The sequence below is a fragment of the Centropristis striata genome, chromosome 13, assembly GCF_030273125.1.
Source record: "Centropristis striata isolate RG_2023a ecotype Rhode Island chromosome 13, C.striata_1.0, whole genome shotgun sequence".
Classification (NCBI taxonomy): Eukaryota; Metazoa; Chordata; class Actinopteri; order Perciformes; family Serranidae; genus Centropristis; species Centropristis striata.
The window spans coordinates 17,814,025-17,841,219 of NC_081529.1; the positions used below are offsets into that span (position 1 = coordinate 17,814,025).

At 38.6% G+C, this 27,195-nt stretch overlaps 2 protein-coding genes across 3 annotated transcripts in view; both read right to left on the reverse strand.

The window, feature by feature from the left end:
- gjc1 (gap junction protein gamma 1) overlaps positions 1–5,976 on the reverse strand; it is a 45,169-nt gene extending 39,193 nt beyond the window's left edge. The window contains exons 1-2 of one of the 2 annotated variants that reach the window (XM_059348951.1): positions 5,169–5,976; positions 1,285–1,315 (exon numbers count right to left, since the gene is read on the reverse strand). The gene's annotated coding sequence lies outside the window, so the exon portion shown is untranslated. The remainder of the gene's footprint in view (positions 1–1,284; positions 1,316–5,168) is intronic. The other variant, XM_059348950.1, reaches the window with a different exon arrangement.
- Positions 5,977–10,895: 4,919 nt separating this feature from the next.
- eftud2 (elongation factor Tu GTP binding domain containing 2) lies at positions 10,896–25,729 on the reverse strand. Its single transcript, XM_059348723.1, has 28 exons — positions 25,590–25,729; positions 24,648–24,763; positions 24,386–24,548; positions 24,157–24,235; positions 23,910–23,985; positions 23,624–23,689; positions 23,489–23,524; positions 23,162–23,252; positions 22,986–23,068; positions 22,703–22,869; positions 22,456–22,580; positions 22,280–22,343; positions 21,440–21,530; positions 21,181–21,316; positions 20,706–20,833; positions 20,138–20,331; positions 19,934–20,045; positions 19,705–19,845; positions 19,029–19,130; positions 18,848–18,930; positions 18,168–18,254; positions 16,851–16,977; positions 16,410–16,497; positions 16,093–16,211; positions 15,689–15,783; positions 14,844–14,997; positions 11,540–11,647; positions 10,896–11,439 (listed from the first exon to the last, which is right to left on the reverse strand). The coding sequence occupies exons 2-28, from the start codon at positions 24,750–24,752 to the stop codon at positions 11,344–11,346; spliced, it is 2,916 nt and encodes a 971-aa protein (XP_059204706.1). The 5' UTR covers positions 24,753–24,763; positions 25,590–25,729; the 3' UTR covers positions 10,896–11,343.
- Positions 25,730–27,195: the final 1,466 nt, after the last annotated feature.

The window sequence follows — 27,195 nt, forward strand, 5'->3', positions numbered from 1 at the left end:
ATAAAATTAAGGTATTCAGCTCAACTGCATTGCTTTTGCGTCACATGTTTCACAACTGTTCACATGCTGCAGCAGTACATGGATGACATGGATCTCTGTGTTCAGGATTCCCTTTGTTTGACAAAATCAAACCTTTCTCTTCCTTTTTTTGTGCAAACTAAAGACTCAGAGGTTTGCTGTGGCATCATGGTGACACGTGCACCGACACAACTGGAAACACGCCTGCTCAGCAAAGGGTCAGGCCCGACTACGAGGCTCGTTTTCCTGAGGAGCCATCGTGAGTCACAGAGAGCACGACACAACCATCCCCTGCTCGTTGTTGCCTAATATTTGGAGTCCCCCTTAAAAATATCAGGCACAAAGCACGCTCAGCTGTACTTTTCTATTTAAGACTAGGATCATCTGCCATTTAACTGATTCATCAAAATCACATCGACTGACTAAATTAGGGAAATACATGAAGGTCAAAGTATTTTTCCATTGATGGCTCACACCGTGAAACTCCTTATTTCAAAAATTAATGACAATTTAATTACAGTTTTAATCTTCACAATTATCTAAAGACTCTCGGGTACATCTCTGTAGTCTTACCAATTATTTTCATACCATCGTTACGGAACAAATTTCACTATATTCACTCAATCAAAGATGAAACTATTCTCCCAGAAAATTACTTGCTCATTAGAGATATTCCATCTCATCATCCAAATCAAGAATCCCTACTGTACTTACCAGTACACCTGAATAAAACCACTTTAAATAAGAGGGAAGTCTGAATGTAGGGATAAAAGTGGGTGCATTTGATGACCTCTAACAATTTTAATCTCCCGGTAATTACAAAGAGAGCGAAGCACCTTCCCTCTGCTCTTACTTTAAAGTCATTTACAGGAACTGGCAACCAGAAAACGCAGAGCAGAGTACACAGTGTCAAGCAGAGGGAATCCAGACTAGTTGGCAGGCATAAAGACACAGTTTTCCCTCTGTGTGCTGCACTCTGAGGATTAAGCCTGGCAGTGTGCTCACGTCTGCTAAACAAGATATAGACATAATACCTTGATATTTCATGTTGCACAAAGCCAGTTAGGGAAGGCTGCAGCAGCGAAGGATCTCCTATCATCTCTGAATATTCCTCAACTCATCCACAACACTGCACCAATCACTCATATTTACTTTCCTTTTTTTGGCCAGTAGTGTACCATGTTGACTGTTTGTGCTGCAGAACACCTGCTCCTCATATACAAGTGGGTATGTTTTTGATGTAGTGGCTAAAAGCATAAAATTTACCTCTTACTGTACTGGCTCCACATCACACATTCTGAAGGGAAGAATTGGGAAAAACAGGAAGTGAATTACTCCAATTATTCAAAATAGCTGCCTATAAAGCATGTAATTGACTTAAACACATCCCGCAGACATTTCACGAGGCAATTATTATAATTGTAAAGGCCTGATTTAATTGCAAGTGATTAACATAAAAGAAGAACATTAGAATAACAGCATAGAGGTAGAAATTTGATACACATAATATTCTAGAGATATTTACAGATTAAAGGGACTTTAAGGGTGGAAATGAGGCAATTAGGGATTCAAAACTATCATGTATGACTGATGCTAGTGGATATTGTATGTTACAGTATTGACTGGTTGGGAACAAACACTGCACATAGCATTAGATAATTTGTGCAATTATGTGTTTGTGTGGCAATAATAACCCACTTTTATTCCACTTATATGTACGTAGTTATAGAAAGTGTATGTGTGTTATGTATTGATTCAATAATTAACAATGTAATATTGATGATATTGAAATTCCCAATTTAAATCCATTCCTTTTTTTTAAATATGATTTTTTTTCATTCAAATTCTGAAAGAGCTCTCTAATAACACTGTAGAATAATACTTTAGTTGCTTTTTTGAGTTTTTATAATGTAACTGCTTGTTATGTAAAATGGGAATATGTCTTCTCATGTCAATTGCAGGCCAAATAGAATTGCAAGAGAATATGGGATATACTATTATATTTTTGATGAAACCTGTAATTTACACCCCTTAAATGTGAAGCACGCCATTCTCAAGTAATGGTGATTGCTGAGTCTCATTCTCAGGTTGTCAAATACTGACACTTTAGGTAGGTAAAAGGGACAGAACACCGACCCAAAGGGTCAATATCTGAAAGGTTGCGAGGAAATCTACTGCACTTTTAATTTAATATACCATTATTGATTACAAACCCCAGGGGTGTTATTCTTGCTTTTAACTGTGAAATGAAAAGGGAAAAGGATAATAAATTCTACAGTAAATGGCAATATTGATTTCCCTTTTATCATAAGCCGTTATGTATTCAATAGTATGGTATTTAAGCCCAAGTATTCTAATGCTCTGTATTGAGCTGTGCATCAGGCCTTGACTAATGGAAATATTCATAAGGGAACCAAATTCCTTCACAATATATAAAAACATTTGGACTGAACATGCTAAAGATTGTGAGTATATGCTTTGCAGTGATGGGATGTAACAAAGTACTTTTACTTAAGCACACATTTAGGTACTTATTCTGTATTTGACAGCTTTGGTTTACTCTTCAGATCAAGATTTTTACAAAGAAGTGTTGAATTTAAAACATATGGTGCAGCGAACTAATCATTATTGCAAAATAAATGGCCAGGACCCTCGTGCGAAGCATGAACCTGCTTATTGCATGGCTACTTAGTAAAGAAATCAGATATTTGACACAAATGTCATAATTTATTTAAGAATTATTTTATTGATTCAAAAAGGATTTTATTGCTTCCTCCTCAGAAATTTGTCCATTTAAAAAAAAAAAAGAGTATTATAATGGAGCATTTTTATGGTATTTTATATTGCCGTACTGCTACTTTTAAAGATCTGAATACTTCCATCACTCTTTGTGCAAATCTTTTTAGCAGATAAAATTGTTGCATTTTATCATGTCGTGATTTTCGACAGTGGCTGCCTTGACCAGGTCTCTCTTAAAAAAGAGATATTTTATCTCAATGGGACTACCTGGTAAAATAAAGGGGGGAAATGTTTAATATGAGCTCTTAATGTCAGACCTTTACTATGCAATTTGTAAGTTGAGACACTAATTTGCTGCATAATTAATAGCCAGCTTTATCCACGTTGCTGTTCTCTACTGACCAGAGAGACATTTCTTGGAGTGCTTTATTTGTTTTGTACAGCTGCATAACATACCGTTTTTAAATACACTAGCAGATGTGTTATAATCATCTTACTGGCCAGCTAAGAGGCTATGTAACACTCCTCAGACTTTTCTAGGACGTCTTCAGATCATTTAATAAACATCCATGCACAATTTATCAATTATATCTGCCAAGTCATGGCTTTTTCTTGGTAGCCAGAGTGGTTATTTCCAAGAGTGTAATAATACAGAAATTGCTGTATATTTTAAATGAAAAGAGGACAGGAGCACATTGGTCATGATACTAACTGAAGTGATGGGGCATTTTCTTGCTGCCACACAGAATCTGCTCCTCATCTCTCTCTCTGAGTGCTGGAGAGCACAGGGGTCGACTTCCCCTTCTCCCATGTTGGTACCTCCTCCAATCCTCAGGGAGTGAAATAATGCTCTTTGGGGGGTGCAGGGGTAAAATGTGGGAGGGTTCTGGGGTGACAGAGATAAATTGCCTCCCAGAAATAGTTTCACATGTAGAAAATGTTCATTAATTCTATATGCAAAGCTGCAAAATGCCAAAACTGCACTTAGAAATAAATAACAAAGAATGGAGGGCAAATGGCGGTAGATATGCTTCTACTGGCAGCTTCCCAAAAAATAAATTCTGAATAAATGCATAGCATCCATATGTTGTGCAGAAAGCAAACATCATTCACTAGCACTAAGCGCTTTCAGTTGGCAATATCCCAAATTCATCACAATGACTTAATGTATAGTGGGGATTTTCTGAAGCACAGGGGAGAAACTCATTATGGTGGCTCATATTTGAGCCATTGCTGCTGTGCCGTTGACAAATGCTCCAAACAGAAACCACTGTGGCATATTTCAAAGGCATCCGGCACAATGAAACGGTTTCTCATCATGGTGAATAATGCCGGATGCTGGCTGCTCCCCGCATTAACCACCCTGAGTGGTGGGGGTTTTTCTTTTGATATATTGACTTCAAAAATGATGCGATAATCACTGAATCAGGGGATATGTGTACGGAGGCTGTCAAAGGAATTGTTAGCACATTCTGTTGTAAGAGAGGTAAAAGGGCTATTAGAGCTAGAGCACCATCATGGATAAATCAAATCCTGAGGGTTTTTATATGCAGAGTTACAAATTATTCTATGCTTAATTGTGCAATTATTGATACCTGGAATGGTGATTGTTAAAAAAAAGTGATATTGCTATATTGGTTTAGCAACAATTTTGTTTAAAGGTTTCATTCATACTGTACACTGTAGCTGCAATTAGCACTTTTGTTATCCTATTTTAAATAATTTAACAATTTTGATAATGTGAGCGTGCATGCAATATTACAGCTCTGTTTGATACAAATCACTGCAAAACTAAAAATGCATAGTTGGCAAAGCTTTTTGAAATATATTCATTCTTAATTAATCTCAAGAGTTTGCCAATAACGTCATGTTAAAGTCTGAATGTACTTCCACTAATTTGAACAGCTCCTGCAAGATTTAACCAAATCCCGAGGAGAATCCCTGCACCGCCCATCTACACCATGTTCCTGCTGAAATGATTTGAGAACAAAAGACTGTCTCAAAACTTGATAAGCATTGCCTTTTCAGGGCTAAATTTGTGTTTAGATTTAAAACTGATTAGCAGGCATGTGGACTACAAATTAGCAGCTTATATCAATTAGACGCACCAGTCGCTTCTTCTTCACAAAAGCACGTTTGTACAGAGAAGTTGCTCTCTTGTTGCTCACAGCTTGGCCATGCCCAAACGTGCTACACTTGCAAAAAAACCCAACAGAAAATCCAGTGCACTTTAAAACAGAAATTAACCAAACAAATATGCAAGCGTTGTCTGTGCGTTATGGTGCCAAATGGTGCGTCCATGACCCCCAACGTTCACTCTCACCAGGGCTTCCGTTGGGTTAGAAATGAGCCACATTAAGAACAAGCATGGAAATCATTACAGTATTGGAGATTTAAAGACAAATTCTTACCGCTATGCGAGTCTGTGAAGATGCTTTAAGATGTAAGATGATCCTTTCTGTGGGAGGGGAAGGTCGTTTTGGACTTGGTGAGGTCCAAACTTGAATCCCGCCGTTGATGATCTGCTCTACTTCTCGGGAGGAACCAGCAGGGTGTTTCACTGATGTCTTTTTTATCTCATAGCATCACTACGAGGCGTGCAAGCATCCTCTGTCCATGCCAGCCTCACTATTCTGTCTTCGGTCGAGGAACGTCGATTAAACTATGTGGTCTGCTGCGTAAAACCGGTGCCAAAATTCCTGCGGGCCCATTCCGTTACAGCGATGCTAGACAATAGTCTGGTCATTTTGGCACGGGCTGAACCTACTCCGCTGCCAATAGCACTTGCATCGGCTAATTACAACCAAACCTTAAGAGCTAGTTTGTTCATTTCTCTGTGATTAGCTCCAGAATTTGGTGATAAATATCGCTCACATGTGCCAGCTGGCTCCGGTATTGTCTCTCGGTTCCCTCATCTTCCTCGCAGGAGGAGTGGACTGTGGAGTTGCCGATCTGTTGATCGCAGGAGGTCCACCTACATCCAGAGGTGTCTTTGTCTCGTATTTATGTGGACCCGGGGTTTTCTCCGTGTGCCACATGCAGTCTGACACTGGCTGAACGGGGGTCTCGTTGAGTGACAGCTGGATTCTCTGACTGTAAGCTTGGCGACCCGTCTGTGCAGGGGAGCAGTAAAGCAGGATGTTGCGCGTACACGTCTTTGACAGTGCGCGCGCCCGACAGGTCACACATCTTGGGTCCATAAACATCTGCCTTAAAAAAGGGCAATTAAGCCAATTATAAACAAAACATTTTCTTCGTGTTCGTAGCTCATATTGAGCAAATCACTTATATATTACGAGAGCATTGTGTTTTGTCTGTGTTGCAGTTTATATATCCTATTGACTCATATTTGTATAGTATGATATAAAAATGTAGCATTACTATGGTTTTGTAATAACCCTACATTTATATTCTCATTGTGCTGAGGCTTGTTTTGTCTGTGTTTCACTTTATAATGCATAATAGTGGGATTTTTAACCGCTAAGGTGTCATTAAATCATAATTATACATTTCAAGACTAATATTTGTATGATATGACTTAAAAATGTAGGATTACTAAGGTTTTATAGTAAGCCTATATGTATAATCAATCATATATTCATATAAACTAATATTTGTATCAACTTAAAGTTACATTTCGGGTTTGCAATAATCATACATTTATATTCTCAGAGTATTCCTATTGAAGCCTGTCTTGTTGGTGTTCGTTTATAATGATATAATCATTAGTGGGACTTTAAGCAGCTAATTTTATTGTCATAGTCATATATTTTTATGGACTAATATTTATATAGTATCACTTAAAAATGTGAGTTAACTATGATCTTGCAATGATATTCTCAGAGTACCAAAGCAGGTTTGTCTGTGTTAGTTTATAATGTATAACTGGGGGATTCTAGGTTGATATGGTGTCATTTTGAAATCATATTCATATACTTTTATAGACTGTTCACTATGGTTTTGTAGTAATCCTACATTTATATTCTCAGAGTATTCCAATTGAAGTCTGACTTTTATGCCTTAGTTTATAATAGTATAATCATACTTTGTTGGATTTTTACTTCTCAGGTTTAATTTTTGAATCAGATATTTCTATAGACTGATATAAGTATTATTTAAAAAGGTCAGATTGCTATGGTTTTGTAGTAATCCTACTTTTTTTCTTAGTCGTTTTCCTATTGATGATGGTCTTCTCTGTTAGTTTATAATGGTATATTCATACCTAGTGGACAGCTAAGCTCTCATTTTAACAACATAATCATATTTTTATGGACTAATATTTGTATAGTATTGCTTAAAAATGTAGGATTCCTTTAGCTTTGTTATGTTATTTTGTATGTGGCGACCAGCTTTTACCCTAAAATGCTAAGTTGGATTACATTACAACATCACAATACTATTTTCTATCAAAGCTAGAAGCCATTAGAGACCAAAAAACACGAAAAGGCATATGTGCAGGTACAAGATTATTTTCTGAACAGAACTGGCTTTGTATATTGTTTGGTTTGTGGTGGACCCCAAATATGCAGGACCTGTGGGTTCCACAAAGCCTGGATGCAGCTTCAAATGAGTTTAGATGAGCTCATTTGATGGGAAAAGAAATGACACAATTTGACGACCAACCACCTGGCCGGAAACCATATTCCAAGGAAACGACTGAGGCACACAGGATCCTTCAGTGGATGATGTCTGTGATTCCACAAAGGGCTTCCTGCTGAGAAATTAGTGGAAATGATTTAGATGATTCCAAGGTGCCTTACCATTTGTTACCATCTCACTGTGTGAGGGCTCGCGTCTGGTGTCAATCTGCTCTGGCTTCGAGCAGGGGAACACATATGGCTCATTTGGCAAATTGAAACAGCTAGTTGCTTCGAGTTTGCAGCTTGATTGTTTGCTCACAAATTCCTCCGCCTCCCCCCTCCTCCTCTTCTCTTTCAAGCACCCATGCATGTGCAGCCTCAATCAGCTCTGAACTATTAGATGGATTGACTTCTTGATCCTCTGATCTCTGTGATTCGTGAATGATTCAGCATTGTTGTCTTCCAAGGGCCACAGGGTGCAGGAGTCACACAGTCGTGTTTTTTTTTTGGGGGGGGGGGGGGGGGGGGGGGGGGCAGCTCCGACCTTGCCGGACATCACATTATCACTGACCTGCTGGGCAGTGATGGCGCCCTCCTGTGTTTCTGCAGGATAAGCTACATTTGACTTATCAAGAGGGAGATGTCAGAACATATATGGTGCTCTTTGGTGAATGGAGAAAGTGAATATATACTCAGGGCTGGGTTTAAGAAAGTTAAGAGAGGGTACATTTGTAAAAGAATTAAAAATGCTTTAAGATTTAAATTTAAAAACCTGGCTCTTACTAGTAGTTTACTAATTATTAATGGTTTATGTTGAGGGTTACAAATATCCTTGCATAGATTATGAAACAACAGGCCACATCCCTCCTACAAAGACATATATATATATATTTATATATATATATATATATATATTCCCATAATATGCTGCTTTTCTGTCATTTATAGCCATATTATGCTCTGATATGTATCAACAGATCATAATTGGGGCATTTCACAGTTTTAGCCATTTTAAAATTTGACAATTTTTGACAAAAATCAACATGCTATTGTATGACTTTTTTTTGTTTTTTAAACTTTGGACATCCCATAACATGGAGATTTTCTGTTATATTTGTACAGATTATGCTCTAATATGTATCATATCAACGGACCATAATTGGGCCATTTCACACATTTTTAGGCATTTTAAAATTTGACAATTTTTGACAAAAATCATCAAATTTTTTGACATCCCATGTGCTGTTTTTCTGTCATTTCTGGCCATATTATGCATATTAATATGTATCAACAGACTATAATAGGGCCAGGGTCGTTTTTTCCCCAAGTTTTGGACATCCTATTATTTCATGTTTTAAAAAATGGCCTTTTAAAAATTTAAATTTTTTCGACATACTAAAGTATAACGGTTTTTTGTGGTTTCTGACAAAATACTACGCTATGACTTTTCATCACATTTTCATGACATACTGTGACTTTTTATGACATTTATATGACATACGATATGAGTTTTGATAACATTTTTGACATAATACTTTTTTTTATACCAAGATTCTTTTGCATATTATACTCTGACTTCTTATTTCTTTGTGACCTTTATAACATTTTCATGACATACCGTACTAAGACTTTGTATGACAGCCTTAATTATTTTTTTATTCAATATTGATGACAATACTAAACTTAAAAATGTATTACATTTAACATCAGGATTCCTGAATGTAGCCTCTATACTATCACTTTGCCTCAAATCATTCACAAGTCTTGACATCCTTTGGAGGCTGATTCAACCTTCATCATCTTCATTCAGCCTGCAGATCTACTACTGATTTGTAATGGCCTCTTCTTCACTATAAGTAGACTGTCAGTATAGAATGGCCTGACTGGGCTCTCTATGCCTGTAGCTTTCTACTTTAGGCTGGATGTTCTGGAGGGAAAGGTCTGCTTGTGATGTTAGCAGGAGGAGACAAGTGTGATTGAGTCATAGACACATGACAGAGCCAGAGAGGTGTGTAGGTACAGAGAGACAGACAGGCAAGATGAAAAAGAGGTAAGAGCAAAGGACAGATTCATTGCAGGAAGAGGTGACTGATGAGGCAGTTGAGAGTAGATTGAGGTGGAAGGGAAACAGGAAAAGGCCTGACTTGCAGGAGGAGGGTGCCCCTAGATGGAACTATACCGAGGCAGAGTCTTGCTTCTGTCTATATTTAGCACGGGGACCACAGATTGTAACGAGGGCTTCAGGGCCTTGTGTTCAGACCGGCAAGAACTGCTGCCATCCGTCTCACCACCTGGGGCGAGGCACGATCCCGGCTCACGCCAGCGCAGTGGAGGAATGACGGGACTGTGTCGTCTGAGTGCACATTTACTTAACACATGTGCTGAGTTGATCACATTCTGTCAGAGCAGATGCCTTCTGAGCAGAGGTGAGAGGATACAAACCCTGAAAGCGTCTGCATGCCGATACCTTGATAAGTAAAGTGTCATCACTGTATTTACCTCTTCCTAATAGTGCACTCTTGTTTACAGCCATTCCTTAATCTTCTTTCTCCTTCCCCTAAGCATTTAAAAAGGGCACAGTATCCCCCATCCCCATGTCTGCTGAAATAAAAAATAAAAAAATCCCTTTTCTCGCTGGCCAGGATTGACATTCAGTCCAAATGTCAAAGCAGCTCAAGCCATTTTTGACTCTCGCTGTCCCCGTTCTTACCTTCCCCATCTCCATCACCTCCAGGACTCTGAGGATTGTCAGTGGTGACTGATGAAGGACTGAACCGTTCCGACACCAAAGTCTTCTGAAGGCGCGACTAGACTCACTCTTCAATCCATCATGAAGTGCAGTTAAACGCTGCTCTGTAGAGTGATTATCCACTCAACATATACGTTTTTAAGATTAAATACGTATCACCTGTAGGCCTGAAAGGCTGTCAGTTTCATCTTTCACAGTTGCTGTTGCGGGCCTGAAATCATATCAGTTACAACACATGAAGACAAGTCTCACAGCAGATAGCACCTCTTGAACCAATCCTGCAGTATAATCTACTCCTGTCTAAATGGAGAAAGATTTTGAAGAATGACTATTTAGTTGTGCTTGTGCAGCCAGCCTTTTGTCTTAGTTCCAATTTATTAATTACTGTGACAATAAATATACCAAAGATCAGCCTTACACCAATTTGTTATTCTTTTTGGTGATTATTTTCCTCTGAAACATTTTATGTGGATATGTTCTTAGTTAAACTACTCCACAATCTTTCCATGGAGCCCCTATCAACTACAAGAGGAACCCCCAGAGTTAGTTATTCAGCCACGCGACGCTAACCTTTAGTTCCTCTCCGCCTGCCTCCAACAGCCTGTCATCAGTCAGCGCCCACACAGCGTCCCAAACAGACACACCAATCACTCAAACCATCAGCAAAGCGCCAACTTGCCAGAGAATTGAGTCCACTACACTCAAGCTTCCCAACTGACAATTACCAACTCTTTCAATACCTCAGCTACAGAAGCCTCATTGTGAGGATTGGGTTATATCATCTGAGAAAGCACCAAATGACACGTTAATTTGAATTACAAAGACTTATTTTATTTTGACGAACCAGATTCATGACAACCAATTTCTTTTTTTATTAAAAAGGCATCCAAGTCATCTTATTCTACAAAAACAATAATTTGTACATATAAAAAATAAAATACAAGAAGAAAAGTGAGACACAATTAACATATGCAATGTTTTGACAGCTGCTTTCCAAAAGGAAAGAGCAACAACTCTCCTGTGACAGCGAAGGCTGCATATTTTTTATCAATCTAAGGATTGATTCAGGTGATCTCGCTTTGTTACAGATCTTTTAAAACTGCTGGTTGGGGTTTTTTCATTAGACAAGCTAACAAATAGCAATGGGAGACCCAGAACAATAACTGTGTAACCTGAATATATGAAAACATTTGATGGATATTGTTTTGTTTTTTTATAGCTTTTCCCCAAATATCTATGAAAAACTTGTTTGCTGTCTTACATGGGGTAGTTAAGCACCACATCCTGTTTGGCCAGCTCCAACAACATAGGATCGTCGAAGAACTTGCTGATACTCACGTCCTCGCTCAGACCCTGCCACACAAAAAAAATACACAAGATCAGTTGTGCAAAAAAAGAGGAAATTTTACTACCCACAACTGTGAAGTGATAAACAGGAAGACAAAAGGCTCACCTTGCGCCTTCGGGTCTTAATCATGAACTCTCTGGCCAGGTGGGGGGCAGGTTGAGGCTCAAGAGGTCTGATCACAATACTCTTGTCCAGAGGGTCACCAGGGACAATCTGAAAGGAAATATGAAATCTAGTTTACTCAGAGAAAGGGAGGGAATGGAAGCTATTCATGTTGTAAATAATATTGATTTTTCAAAACAGAAAATTTAAATTTCCAATTCCAATGTGCAATGCATTTTTAATCAGAGCTTTCACACACACGCCCAGGAAAAAAGACTCTGATTGGTGGACAGGTTAAACCCAAGGCATTCTGGGATTTGCTAATGGTTTGGCAGGCTGCAGCAGATGCATTAATGATTGATTAAAATTATGTCCAGATGCAGAAAAATCAATAAAGAGAATCGTGATGCATCTAAAACTGATCCCCCCCAGTCCTAATTATTGTTAATGTTAACTACAGTCATTCTACAATTCTCTGCTATGAACCAATTAAAGACAAGTTGTCATTGTCATGTTAGATTTTTCGATTTAAAAAAAAAGATATTTTTACAGTTTTATATCAAGTTAGAAATGTCAATATTGTGACAAAATAAGCTGCTATTAATAGAGGAAATCCAGCAGAGCCTCATCGGAGAAACCGTCTGACAACATAAAACACACAATACATTTTGAGCTTCAACCACTTGAGTGGACACTTCTAATAGTGACTTCGACCTTTCACCAAATATGTGATTGAGTTGCAAATCTGTCCCATTGTTACCGAGTCAGGAGTGTGTCCATCAACATGATGGAAAAAGCAAAGTGCAAGTGCTGTCACTCCTTCAGTTCGTGACCAACACTGCATCAATGCAGTGTTAGCACATTGAGTTAGAAGAAGTGTTCACATGCTTTTAAAATGATTCACTAAATCCATTATCTTAAAGAGCTCAAAGTATGACCTTGACAACGCAATATAATTTTCATGGATGTATGCTACAGCTCCCTTAAATGCAAAAAGGGAAGGAAGAGGAAGAGAAGGGATGCTGCATCTGGAAAACACCGGGTAGAGTGGACTAAATAAGACGTTCCCAGCCTCGGGGAAAGATTAAACTTGAGGAAAAGGGAAAAAATAATCAATGGAGTGGCTGAAGCCCAGTCAACAGATGGATGAGAGCTGCTAACAACAGTAACTCAACACTGTGCTGTTTGCATGCCAATAGTGGCAGCACATAATCAAACTAATGAGGGAGGCACACATTGCCTCTTGAGTTTAATGGAGCAAACAACACAGTTCAGGGACTCCCATGTTATTCTTATTTTCTAGGGCAGTTTAATCGATATGTGCTAACAGGAATAATGTTTGTTGAAGCCCAGAGCAGATGAGATTCAGAGTGTTGATTGTATCAGGTATAAACTCTGGAGCTGCCCTTTAGAAAGTGATTTGGGGAGGTGATAGGTATTGGACCCCAGGGATGTCTTGTGGGAAAAAAGTTTTCTGTTCAGGACTGGCATCTTGATATAGACATAAATCATCACGCTAGACTGAATGATGACAGGAAGTCAAAATAGAATGGTCTATTCCAGCTGGCATAAAAATAAGGAATAATCCCTGAGGAAATCCTGCTTTAGTAAGTGCTTTGCTTTTTATTTAGTTGAAAAAAAAAAAAGGTCCAATGACAAAACAACAGCAAAGAAACTGTACATTTCTATAAACTGCCCAGCCCTATCATTACTGTAAAACATGTGGTAATACAAGCTTGACTCAGTCAGAAAAAATGTCAACAATGGTTTTGATTTATTCTGTCTGTTCCCAAAGGATCACTCTATAAAACATCTTTTCCTGTGTTTGGACAAGCATGTAAATAAATAATTCATGTCTTGTCTCATGTCTAACACAATTTTTACCTCAAGGGTATAAAACATTAAATATTCGCACTGTGGAAACCTCTCCTTTCTTCCAGATGAATTACTTTTCTGTAAAGTATTAATCCTCCCTAAGTGGAGTTAATTTTCACTGACACAGCGCCGCAGAGTGCAGACACAAACACATGTCAGACATGGCAGGCAGGGATGGCGACATTATATTTAAAACTTAATGACTCAACACTACACATCAAAAGCAATTTAGCCAGAGTGGCAGACATGTGCACAAGGTTGGTCACTCTGCTGCACAAGCTGCCACAGTTGTTGTTGCATGTGATGAAGTAAACGTGTGACTGTATTTGTGCATGTGAGTTTATGTACGGGTGAAGGAGGCATACAGAATCTAAATCTGATCTTATTTGTGAACAGAGCGTTTTTTAATCTGAAAAACAAAACTTGCAAGGTTCACAGTGCTTATCATAAATGACCAATTTATTGTTTGTTTAGGCATCAGAATAACTTCCTGTGACTCTGCTTGTTAAAATAATGATTTACAGAAACATAGTAACACTTGCAGTTTCAATAAATCTGACTGAACAGCTGACATGTGAATGCATCTCAGATGTGCACTTCTTACTGTATGTGGTTGTAAAAAATTTTCACCTGTTTTATGATCCGTAAGTGCCCTGATAATTCTTTTAAACATAATAATAGTATACTAATAACCATATAAATGCCGCTTCTAACAACAGGAAGACCAACACTATGGACAAAATTATGTCATCATCTGAACTGCAAACTAAATGATTGTGTCCATTTCCCTTTGGTTAAAAGCTTTGTTTTTAATTCTTTCTATATTTCCAGAAGTTCTTTAAAGATGCACTGCCACCTCAAGGTATCACCGACAATTAATCTTTTTCAAGTGTACAAAAGTGGAGAAATCCCTTTCTAGTGTGTATCCAGCGGAGATGATGGGGAAAAAAATCATTTTGTGCAAATATGCAAGTTTAGCTTGAAGCCCTAATGAGCTGCCAGCTAGGCAAACCAAGTGGGTTTTTCTTGAGCAGCAGTCCAGGGATAGGAAAAAAAAAGGAATTTGCACTTTAAAGATTGTAACTTTAGATATAATAAAATATCTACCAGCTTTGCCTGATTTTGACTGTTAAAGCCTCAAATTAGCTTCAGGATTCTGAATTTTATCACCCATCTCTTCTATTAAAATCCAGTTAGAATAGGATCTCTTGACAGAAAGATGAACAGCTAGAGTAACCAATAATTCTTGAAATGTTAATTTGGTTTAATGGCACCTGACTGGAGAATAGGCAGGACAGTCTGTTTGTCTCATTATGCCCCAACTTACAACAATCACAACAACGGTCATGGATGGAAATGCGCATTAATATACATTTTTCTTTGCCGATTTTCTACATTCTGTTCATTTGAAAGGAAAGCTGGTTTTGTTTACCTGCCAGTGGTGGAAGACAGACAGAGCGAAGGCCTGTCCCTGTGTATGTGTGCGAAGATCCGTCTCGAAGCCGAAGGAGTCGATGGCCGGGATGAAAGCCTTAATAGTGTAGAGAGGAGACCCTGGAATAGGTGCATCCTGGGTGACGTGACCCCTGGGAGATGAAAAACACAGACCCACATTTTAAAAACTTCAGCATAAAGATGATGCCAACCAGGGTATTTGTTTGATTTTTGACGATAGAAAGTGTTGTCCAGCAGATAAAATTATCAATGGCAAAAATGTCCGGCGGGAAATGTGCCAAATAAATAAATAAATCCACTAAATACATAATGTGTAGCAATTGTCAGTGTTTGTAAACACACACAGCATTCAGAGTTGGCTGCTCCTGCCCGGCTGAACAGCCAGAGATAGAGAGAGTTAGAAAGTAAATGAGAGGGAGCGGCGTTAGCGAGAACAAAGCTGTGAATCAGAGGAATAAAGAGCTATTGTTTGATTGTTTCACAGCAGTTACATTCTAAAACACAAATAAATACACCCACACTTCACATTGCCTCCTGTCGCTTCTGTGAGTGTCAATCAAATGGACAAAACAACACAGCAGGGAAAACACTGGAGCACATAAAAAACTAAAATGCAATGTGTGAACGTGATCAGCGAATGCTTTGCATCATTCAGATGCTCTTTTGCAGGTGTTGCAGCAGGTCATCAAATATTACTGCTTCCAAGCATTAAATGTAGGCTATTGTATGACTACATAAAGCATATGTCTGGTAGTTGTTCTGGTATATTAAATGGCTGTAATGGCTGTCAAAAAACAGTCTAGCGTTATCTCTGATACCAACCTTCTTCGAGCCAGCACCGTGTAGACAGCAGATACACAATCAGCTGGAGCCTGAACCTCCACAAAGTAATATGGCTCCATCAACCTTGGAGTGGCCTGCGACACGAGGGAGACCATACATTAGAGTGAGGACAAAAGCCTGGACAAACTGTATGGCCATCCTATGTACAGCTGACCCATGAATTTATGATGAGAGCAGAGTGAAAAGAGCCAAAGGAGATGAGGAAAGACGCCAAAATTGTGACAGAGGAATGGTATCGCACTACAATTAAAAAGATCGCACGTCAGCAAAATCCAAACCGCAATCACAGTAATGGAACATTAAAGGAAGTGAAGATGAAAATGACGTCTGGAGGAGTTAATGGCAGATGAGGAGAAGAATAGGCTTAGGGAGTATGATCTCACCATGAGGAAAGCGGAGTACACCACTCTCCTGGCTGTGGGGATGACCTGGCCTCCTCCTCTGTGGAGAGGCTCCTGAGCAATGACTGCGTCAAGGATCTTAAACTTGACATTCCTGATGGCTATGGGCAGAAGATAGATTGAGTTACGGAAACATAACACTGATGAGGGAAAATACATTTACCCCGTGCACAATGCATAATGCTAACCATGCTGGACATTCTGCTGAAGAGGAAAATCCAGCACCAGTGGCAGTTCACAGAAAAAAAGTTTTATTACTAAAATGTTTCAGGGTAAAAAAGAAAGAGAAGGGAACTTACGCTCATCACACAGAGGCCCCTCTCTGGTGCCCCATTGGAAGCCCTGAACGATGCTGTCTTTGACTGAGCCGAGCAGTGCCTTGTCCACCTACGGAGAAAAAGGAAGACCTCCAGAGTTAGGATCAGAAACACTTTATCCAAATTGAAAATAGATGTTAACCCCAGCTCAATGTGACTCTAAACAGTTGTTGAAGCACTTGATAGTAGTTAGTGAATTTTTTTCTGAACCAAATGAACCAATATTCTACTAGGAAGCTTTAGTTTCTTTAGCTTTCTCTAAACAGTGTATTTTGATTAAATGTAACAAGATTTAATTGATGAAAATGACTTGATGGATTGGTTTTTTTTTTTTTATCAAATTCTCATTTTAGAAATTTGGAGGATAAACCTACACTACACTTTCTAGCTGTAAGTCACCTGCCTGGGTGGTACAAAACTCACCTCAGAGGGCAGCGTGTCGTCTACAAGGATGTTTGGTCCCGTGGTGTCTGGTCCAAAGGCCCAGATGGACCTGGCAGCCAGCAGATCCCAGTCATACTTCGTCTGGAAAAACTCTCCCAGCTTCTTCCTGCCATGAGGAAACAGAACAGCCACTGGTTGAAAGGAGGCCTGCTCATTGTGTCAGCAGGAACATTAAGGAGATTGGTTGATCGGGGGGCAAAGGGGTTAATGGAAGAGAAGGAGTAGAGCGAAGGTTCCGTTTAATGGCGTGTGAAGTGTGTCACTTTTTTGGCATTGCTACTCCACACTGGTACTGCTGGGTCCAGATGGCCTAACAGATGAGCTGAGGGCTGACAGGAAGCCGCTCTCAAGCAGAACACACACACACACACACCCACTCTCACACACATACACACATGCTCGTCATGTCACAGGGACGGGAAAATTCATGCATGCTTTGAGTGCATGATTCAATTACTGTGAGTGAACTGATCAATATTTGAGAGGGATTTTTAATGAGAACACACTTGTCACAATGTACTGAAGGTTGTCCTTTACTGCTCAAAAAATAAAATACAGAAACCTCTACTGTACGTCTGTTTCACAATATTTAAATACAGTTACATATCAGTAATGGACATTGCTTTTATATTTAGCATTTCTTACATGCAAGGGTTTTTAATGCCCCCTTTTAAACTGACATTGTGAAGCAAAAATCCACGATTACTGTCACGTCTGACAGTATTTAAAACTTCTAAAGAAAATGAGATCTAAAGAAATAAAAAATAAATGAAAAACAACACACCAGTTTTGAAGCACTGTTATCAAACAGCAGCACTTGCTTGTCCTTTCCATGTCCAACTTTAAAATTAAAATGTGTTTTGACTTGAAGAAAATTGGGTAACACCTATGGATTAAGCAATATTACCCACAAATCCAATAACTGAACTTTTTAAATGACTATTTCAGCTCTGGGCATTTCTATATATCTTTACCTTCTTCAATAAGGGCATTTAATTAAAGAAGCAATCATCCTTCTTACATGCCGGCTCCTTTATCCCTGCTAACCGAGGGAATAATGAAAATGAATGACTGGTCAGAATGGCTGTGATATATGGAGGAATTAAAAAGACTACTGCCATATCAGATTGAAATGGGGGAATCTACAGATATGTCCAACATGGAAGGCACATTATATAATCCCAATTAATTAAGAGATCACTTAAAGTTTAATATGTGTGTGTGTGTGTGTGTGTGTGTGTGTGTGTGTGTGTGTGTGTGTGTGTGTGTGAGATGGCGAGATCTTCTACATCTTACCTGTTCCACGTGATCTGCACCACTTCGTTCTCTATGTCCTCAGCCAGCCCCTTCTCCAAGGGCTCAGCAATCATGGTGATCTTATTCCTGTCAATCACATCACACAGCTGTCAATGACTTATTCTGGGTTGGGGAGACACTCGGCCGAGGGGAAGGACTCATTGACAGTGACTCCAAACGCTGCACAGTCTTAATTCTCCAACAACAAATGGAACATCTACAAGTCTTAATAACAGCTTATGCAGGAAATGAAAAACTTTAAGTGAATATTACTACAGAGCTGTGACTATTGAGTTATAATAATAATAACAATTAAATAAGTATATTGCTTCATTTCAAATATTAAAACCAGTTTTGAAATGAGCATCTGACTATGTTCAAAATCAAGAATTTTCAAGAAAGTATATCCAAATTCATAAATATTATTAACCTTGAGAACATAATGGTTATAATTAAGCATTTTCCAAATGTTCAAGACTTTGTTAAACCCCTTTATATATCCTATATTTAACCAGGTAAAGGTCTCTTTGAGATTAAAAAATCTCTTTTCCAAGAGATACCTGGCCAAGGCTGCCAAAGCAGCATAAAAGGTGACAAGTTACAACATTTAAACTCAGTTAACATAAACATTTTTTATATACATGAAGGTAAGATCTAACAATATTATATTTGATACACACTTTTTGTTTGGTGTTTCAGCGAAGCACTTGAGTGATGACGTCTCCACAACGGTTTCACAGAAAGTCACAACAGGGTCAGCAACCTGTGGACAAAGATGAGCACAATTACACACAAAAAACCAAAGGCTCCCCTCCTGTGCAGGACCTTCAAGTAAAGGCGTTTTTTTTTTTTGTAACTTACTTTAATGTCAATCTCAGAGTACATCTTGCGCAGGTCGTGCATGACACAGTCCAGGTAGAGCTCACCTGTCCCGAGGATAACATGCTCGCCAGACTCCTCCACCTGAAAGACAAAGAGAGACACACGCAAATGGACAATTATGATTTAAGCAACAGAGAAGCTACACATAAATTGTTGGGATCAGCTTTTACCTTTCACATTTGTCCTTCCTTTAGGATCCAAATTTGTACTTGTTTCCGTCAGATAACCATTTTAGAAGGCTAGCTGATGGGCAACTATGTCCTAAATTTTGTGTAATCTCATTCAATACTTGGTTATCTAAAAAGATGAATAAACTTTATTTACATAGAACCTCTAAAAACACAGTTACTTAGTACTTTACAATAAAAACAGAACACATTTTAAAGACAAAAATAAGAAAATTAACTAAAGCAGTGGACTAAACTAGTTTAAAACTAAATACAATGAGAGTAACTAAAATGTCATTAAACATGAATGACACAGAAAAACAAATTTCATGTTTGAAAAGACAAGACAGAGTATGCTAAAGGTTAAGGAATCACAGTATTCTATTCAACCTGTTACACAGGCACGGATATCGATTCCTTAGTTAGTATTTCAAGCTTGTCATCTTTTCCAATCCCACTACAATGCCTTCTTGGACCCAGTACTGCACCTTCGTGGTGAGAGACGGATAGCTCTTGTTGACCTTCCTCAGTCCGTCCAACATCTTCGGTAGCTCTGACGGGTTGACAGGCTCCACTGCAATCTTTATGACCGATGCTGTGTTGAACTTTAGAGGCCTGAAAATCTGAGCCTGTCAGAGAAAATAAGAAATGTCAGCTTTGCCGCTTCTCAAAATGTATTCTTAAAGTTCTCAGTGGTATTTCTGTGGGATGTCTTACATCTTCGTTCCCTCTGGGCTCTGTGATTGTGGCAGTCTTGACGATCGGCTGATCGCAACCTTCGATTAGAACCCAGTTGCCAGCCGGCACTCGGTTCACTTCAATTTGGTACCTACAAATGTGGATGAAATAGCAAGACTTAAATCAAACTATCATTGATTATTTCTGACAGTACAAACTTGAAACCAAACCCCTGCAGCGCACCTGGCAACTGAGATCCAGAGACGACCCACAGTGCAGACCTGGGAGTCCTCCTCATCCTCCAGAGTGTAGTTCTCTCCTAAAACCTTGACTGGCTGACCTGCCTGGATGGTCCCACTCAGCACCCGGCCAAACGCATGGAACTGAACCCCGTCCTCTGTGCTGTACATCTTAGTGGTGTGGCACATCAAAGGACCCTGAGGGGCGAGAGGCATGAGGTGAGCAGGAAAAAGGATAAGAGAGAGAGACAGAAAATAGGGCAGGAAAGTCTTACCACCAGAATGTTCTTCCTGAAGAAATAAAGGAGGGCTTTGAGGCAAAAGGCACAGGACCTTTAATGGACCTTGGAAAACTGTGATCAATGTCCGGCATTGTCTTAAATTGGCTATTTAACAGCTCGTTCATTTCAAGCCAATTACAAACCACCTCTTGGCTTAATGTGTAAGAGCAGATGGAATAACACTATTGACTCTGACTAGAAACAGATTGCAGCCATTTGCGGTTAACTGGCGTATCGGCTTCAAACTGGCCAATAAACAGGAGACTCCTGCTCTGCCTGCATTATACTCACATCAGGGTCGCACTCTGCCATGGCCTCCCCCAGGTCCGAGTCCAGACCCCCAGTGTATGTGTGCTCTATCTTGTTCCTGGCACCCTCCTGTGGTGAGGGGATGTGCTGTACACACATGTCCACAAAACCTGTGGGGAGGAGATTTATGCTCGACTTTATATTGATTTAAAATGTTTACCAAAGCACAACCATTTAAAAGCAGTCAAGACAGGTACAGTGCCTCATAGAGTCTCTGCAGAACAGGCTCAGGCGATAAAACAAGACTATCATATCGTAAATTGTTGCTTTTCTTGAAGCGAGATTACCAATAGGAGAATTTCAGGAGCACCCAACCACATTAAAAAACTATTATTAAAATTACTTCTATTGCTTATAATTGTGTACAGTTATTTAAAAAAATAGCTCTCTACATAAAAAACAAAATGATATATAAACCCAATCAAAATAAAAAGGACAAAAACAAATGAAGCCGTACCAGTGAACTCTCCAAAGAAGCGGTTACAGACCAGCCTCAGTAAGGGTCTGATGTTCAGCTTCAGCTCCTCTTTAGTCAGGTGGATCCCCAGCTCATCCAGAACTCTGGGGAGAGACGTGTCCACGTCCCCAACCACCTACACACAAAGAGGATTACACACTGAGGTCTGCAACACAGCCAGAGCCTGGTGGGGCCCGGATGTATCGAGGTAGCCGCTGTGTTGTCTTGTTATACGAAATGTATGCAACATGTGTCCAACCTGAGAGAGGATCTTGTAGAGAGGCTCCAGGACGAATTCCACAAAGCTGCGCTGAGAGTTACTGCTGGGAGCTTTTTTTGTGAATTTGCGACTGAACAGGAGAAAAGAAAGTGAAAGATATCATGTGATAGATGTGTGCATTTATAGATGCACTGTTAATCAGCATGAGCGGCGAGTGGATTTTAAATCCTTAACTACAAGACAGTTTGTCATCTCATTTCCATTGATATGACACCCCACATCTCACTTCTCCATATTCCTGCTCACCAAAACTTTGCTCTGCACTTCATTAGAGTAGTTAATGCTGCAGGCACGATTTGGATTATTATATTAAAAGACAATTTTGTTATCAAAGCATGAAGCACTGATGTAATTGTACCAAGAACGGACACATACTTTTAAGGGGAGTTATCTGAATTAAGGAGACATTGCTATTAAAAATAGCAAAAAAAATTATTGTTTAAATATTTGAAATAAAATGTTCAAACACTTGTTTGTTTCACAAATGTTAACTGTATTGATTGCAGAAAGCTTAAAGGTTGGATTATTTCAATGCAGATGATGAGGCTCGCTCAGGATGATTATTCAAAAGCTTTAATCCAAATTAAATTCTAACACCAACAATAATTTGATGAAGTGCTAAACAGATAATAAATACTTTACTAAAAAATTATTAAATACACTTCAACAACAACAACAACGGTTGCAATTATTATGTTAATACAAAATTATTTAAATGTAGAAATGTGTTTATTCCCATGAACCATTAAGATATTTCCAACACAAATATAGAAACAATTCAACTCCAAACAGAATTCTGTTCAATCCAAGATTACTCACGTTTTGGGGTTGAAGTAAATGTCTCCCCAGAGCCTCTTAGCAAACTCATTATAGTTAATGTCACCTGCAAACAAAGAGAGAGGAGTTGTTTAATACTTCTCTGACTTCATTAGGCACGAGATGAGAAAAGGATGCGTCAATGCCAGTTTATAGGAGCACATGCTGAAGAGTCTTACCGTAGGTGTCTGAGTAGATCTTTGCAAAGGAGCCCAGAGTGAAACAGATGCTGTACTGAGAGCTGGCGAAGCACACATTCCCAAGGAGAGGAGAGACCACCAAGTTCTCATCTGTGGAGTATGTGCTGAGAGGGCAGAGAAATGACAATTAAGTGTCTGATTTTGTCATTTTTTCCCAATCAATATGTAGCGCTACATCACATGAAGCCATTAATTCTGCCGCTGTGGATTATTTTTTAAGTATTACCTGAGCAAACCATTGACCTCATCCACAATGTGGCGAAGTTTATAATAAGCATCTGTGGGAGGCAGTTTAAGCTCCCCAATGAGCCGGTCCACCTTGTTGATGCAGATGGTGATGGCCATACGCTCCTGAACTGCATGTTTGATCAGACGCTCGGTGTTCAGCATCACCTTGGCAGAGATACACAAAAGGTCAAAGTTATTGGCAAGGTCAAAGAACATTAACATATTTCCAGAAAGGGTGCAAGATTAGGAAATTAAAATAATTAAATAAATAAATGACTTACTCCTTCTGCTGCGTCTATGAAGAGGACGACACCGTCTGAGATCCGGATGCTGGACGTGACTTCGTCCGAGAAATTCACATGGCCTTCGAGGGAGAAACAAGATTTTACATCACTTTATGCTGCGATTCAGAAAAACCGTGAATGCAGGAAACAAAGCATTCAGCTGTACACAATACCTGGTGTATCCATGATGTTGAAAAGGTAGGATTTGCCTCTGGAGTCTGGCAGGACCATTGTGACAGGGGTGCTCTTGATACCAACTCCTCTCTTTGGAAAAAAAAATAGCAAGGGAAACATATTTTTATTAATAAAGCTAGTTTTCTGAAAATAATCTTTTCTGGATACAAAATCCTGCAACCTCCCCGCTTCAAAAGATAAAGTCTAGTTGTTAAATTAAACTTTACACTTTTGAGTCTCATATTCCCATGTACCATTCTCAAATGTGGTACCCTAAAGTATTTTAAGAGGAAATGAATTATGCCACAAACCAAACAACCACTCACCTCCTGCTCTGTAAAGAGGATATCTGTGTATCGTAGCTGAAAAAAGTCAAACGTCGTGTTAGTTTCTACTGTCATACACAGAATTTAAGTGTTGTAAATAGCAAAGATGTGTTTATTATTCCAGTCGACACTCACATCCACATCATCTCTTTTCCGGATTTCTGGATGCGTCTGTTCAATCAGGCAGTCCACAAAACAGGTCTGTACAGAATAAACAAATTCATTAGATCCCCAGGAGCCACATACGAGTCTAAAGTGCAGCCATGTCATTAGCATATGCTCCAAAACATTTCTATCCCTCTAAATATTTCATCTTAGGAACACATGTTCTCTTTGGCAAAATGCCACAGAGGAGCCCTAAGTAGAAACACACGGCTCAAAGAGAAACTGAGCCAGGAGCAGCAGTCAAGCAGGCTCTAACCTTGCCGTGGTGAAGGTGACCACATAGGGTGACGTTGCGGATTAGCTCAGGACCGTCCATCAGATCTGCAAGGAATCTGCCAAAAGAGAGGAGAGACATCACATGTAAACATGTAAATGGGAATTACACCAGATTGAGAAGAGTGCTGTTGTACCGGTTAGAGTCTGGATGGACATTTGCATTTACAGACTTTTTAGGTCAAAACCCCCCACAAAAAATCATGTGCATATTCATGAAGAGCACTTACTCCATATCATAAACTGTGGCAGGTAACTCCTGCTCCATCAGGGTGAACTGCTTGTTCTTCACAGGCTTGATGATGGGCTCTGCAGTAAAGAGAAAACAGTTTAAGTGTTTGTTTGATTATCTTAACAACATATGTCTTATCAGCATCCATCACACACCATTATAAATATGTGAAAGGATGTGGATAAGGTAGCGCAGTAATGCAGGCTATACTTGTCTTTGATTCTAACCTGTAAGAGGTTGTGTGTCTTCCTCTTGGACAATAGTTTCCACTTCGGGCCCATAAACCTCCTCTGCGGTAGGATAGTACTTCTTGTCCTCATGCAGGACAACCTCCATTCCCGGCGTGTCTTCATCGGCATCAGCAGGCTCATCATCTTCATCATCATCTCCCTGCATGAGAAAAGCATTATCACCATGAAATGTGAGCACATACTGCTTAAACTATCCTATGTACTACCATGTAATAACTTAACACCGATTTTGTTTTACCTCGTCAACATCTCTGTCATCTGCATCCAGATCATCTTCATCATCATCAGAGTCCAGCTCTGGACCGATGTAGTTTCCAAACTCGTCATACAGATCAGCCTCCATTGTGTAGAGAACTAAAAGAAGGGTCATATGTGCATGAATATTAGTATGCTTCGTTTATTACTAAAGCCAATAGATGAATGAGATCCAGCACCAAAAGGACAATGCTACAATATTTGAGCTTTAACATTAATGTCGACCTTTAGTATACACATTTAGAGCTTTACAGACATGTATATGTATCTGTGTGTCTGTGTATATAGATATAGGCATTTATTTATTTACTTATTTTTCCATTTATGTATCTTTCTACCACGATGCTTTTTCCAGTTTATTTATTTATTAATTTTATTTTCATCATCATTATTGCTATCATTATTGTTGTTGTTTTCTTGTATGTTGCTTCTTGTTCTACGTTGTTCACCGTTTGTAAATTAACAAAATGTGCAATAAACATGTTTAGAAAAAATAATTAATGCCGACCTATCTTTCTTTAATGTAAAGAGAGGGTGCAACATGGTACCAACAAAATTAATTAACTTTAAATAAGTTTTGCTTGACAACACTTTAAATTACCACTAAATCCAATGCTAATTTTGCACTTAGCAAAAGATAACATGCCCCATGCAACATACTAACTATCTCTTCGCCAAGCTTTGATATGCTTTCCCTCGGTTGGAAGTTAGACTAAAATTTAGCTGCAGTTAAAAGTTTCTGATAACTATAAATTAATACTTCTCTTGTGTTTGCGATGCAATTAACAAGCTAAAAAACTAGCATGCTAGCAGGCTAACCGGTAGAGAAATGAATGGACGTTACAGTTACGTTGTTGTTTAGCGATTTAGCTAGCGTTCGCTTACAACAATTAACTACAACTTAAATGCTGCAAAACCAACTTACCTGTTTACTGTTATAATTTCGTCGGTAAATATTATAGTCCAAACGAGATTAAAGTTGGTTTTGTAGTCAGAAATTGAATAAATTCCCAAATAGCGCCATGCGCACGAGATACTACTTCCGGCTTTCTTCTTCTAATGAAGTGACGGCGGAAAGCGTTACACTCACTATCGCCCCCACCGGTGAAGATGTTATACAATACCGACCTTTCAAAGCATAATTATTCTTGATTAATAATCCAAAATGTAACATCCCAAAATTAGGTTTCATCAGGTTCGAATAAAAAAAATGCTATCCCCGTTGTCACAGCGAGATTCAGTACCTTTGGCAAATACAAAAGTTTTATTTTTTAATTAATTACCGGAATGCTAGCATGCTATCACGTCGGTCTTTACATTTATTTTCCGTATTTAAAAAAAAAAAAATCCGTTATAAAAATTTTACAAAAAGATACATTATAGTTACTATAATTAGTGATATAATAATTAAATGAATCAAAAATAAAAGAATCCTTTTGGTAATAGATTTCTTCAGACAAACGTCTCTGGGTGCATATTATTTAGTTTTTCTAAAACTAAAACTAACTCAACTTAAAAGATTACTTTGAATTAAGAAATGTAGCTTTCTGAAAATTAGGTTTCCTCTGTAAGCCTTATTATTTTTTATTTAATAATTTATGATTTTCCATGTGTTTTTTGCCTAGAGTGTACAAAATATGATATAGGTTTTATGAGGGATTTCAGCGCCCTCCTGTGGTCACGGCGCGCAACTACAGCTATTTTAAAAGTTTAATTTTGCACGTTTTGCATCTGAAGATTAAAGTATCCCCCTGTATTTCGCTACATACATGACATAGCCGTGTGGGAAATTAAAATGATCGAATAATGACACTGTGTAATAAGCTATAATTACCATGAAATAAATGCATTAACTCGGTAAGGCGTTAAGGCCATGGTTAAGTAAGACATATTCGCATACTGTTTTCCGGTGAGCGCTTTCACAATAAAAGGTGACAATTGACAGCGATGTAGTTACGCATTGTGACCACAGGAGGGCAGTGATAATCCACTCATGACGTTACATTTTAGCTATCCATTCACTGCAGCTGGTCATAAAATAAATATAGCTGAAAGTAAAGGCTTCTTTCCCCCTCCATGTGTTTTAAGGGAACAAGATTATTACGAAATAAAAATAAACCAAGTGTCTACCCAGATTAGACCGTTTATAACAGTACAATGAATTTATAACTGGCATTTAAACCTGACATTCCCATTCAATTTATTGAGCCCTCTATAGAACAAGAACAACAACCAGAAACACTTTCTAAAATTAAATCTATTAAAGTAATTAATGAATGCAACATTAATCATTTCTAAATATTAAAATAACACTTATAATATAATCAAAACTGTAGGCTCTTTTTAAATAATCATTACAGTATTTTATATGCAGAAACTTACCAATAAGGATCAATCATAAAAAAAAAAATTTGAATCATCAGACAATGGTAGAACCCATATAAAGAATGACTTCATGAGCATTATTATATATATTATTGAAATGAAAGTGTGTTTTATTTTTATAGTGCTTTTTGTCATGTCCTCTGTTT

Coding starts and splice junctions, on each gene's coding strand:
- eftud2 (XM_059348723.1), bottom strand. CDS start 24,752: ATGGAGGCTGATCTGTATGACGAGTTTGGAAACTACATCGGTCCAGAG. Junction 23,069..23,161: donor CAACATCATGGATACACCAG/GTATTGTGTACA, acceptor TCTCCCTCGAAG/GCCATGTGAATTTCTCGGAC. Junction 16,978..18,167: donor GTGCAGATCACGTGGAACAG/GTAAGATGTAGA, acceptor TCCTCATGGCAG/GAAGAAGCTGGGAGAGTTTT.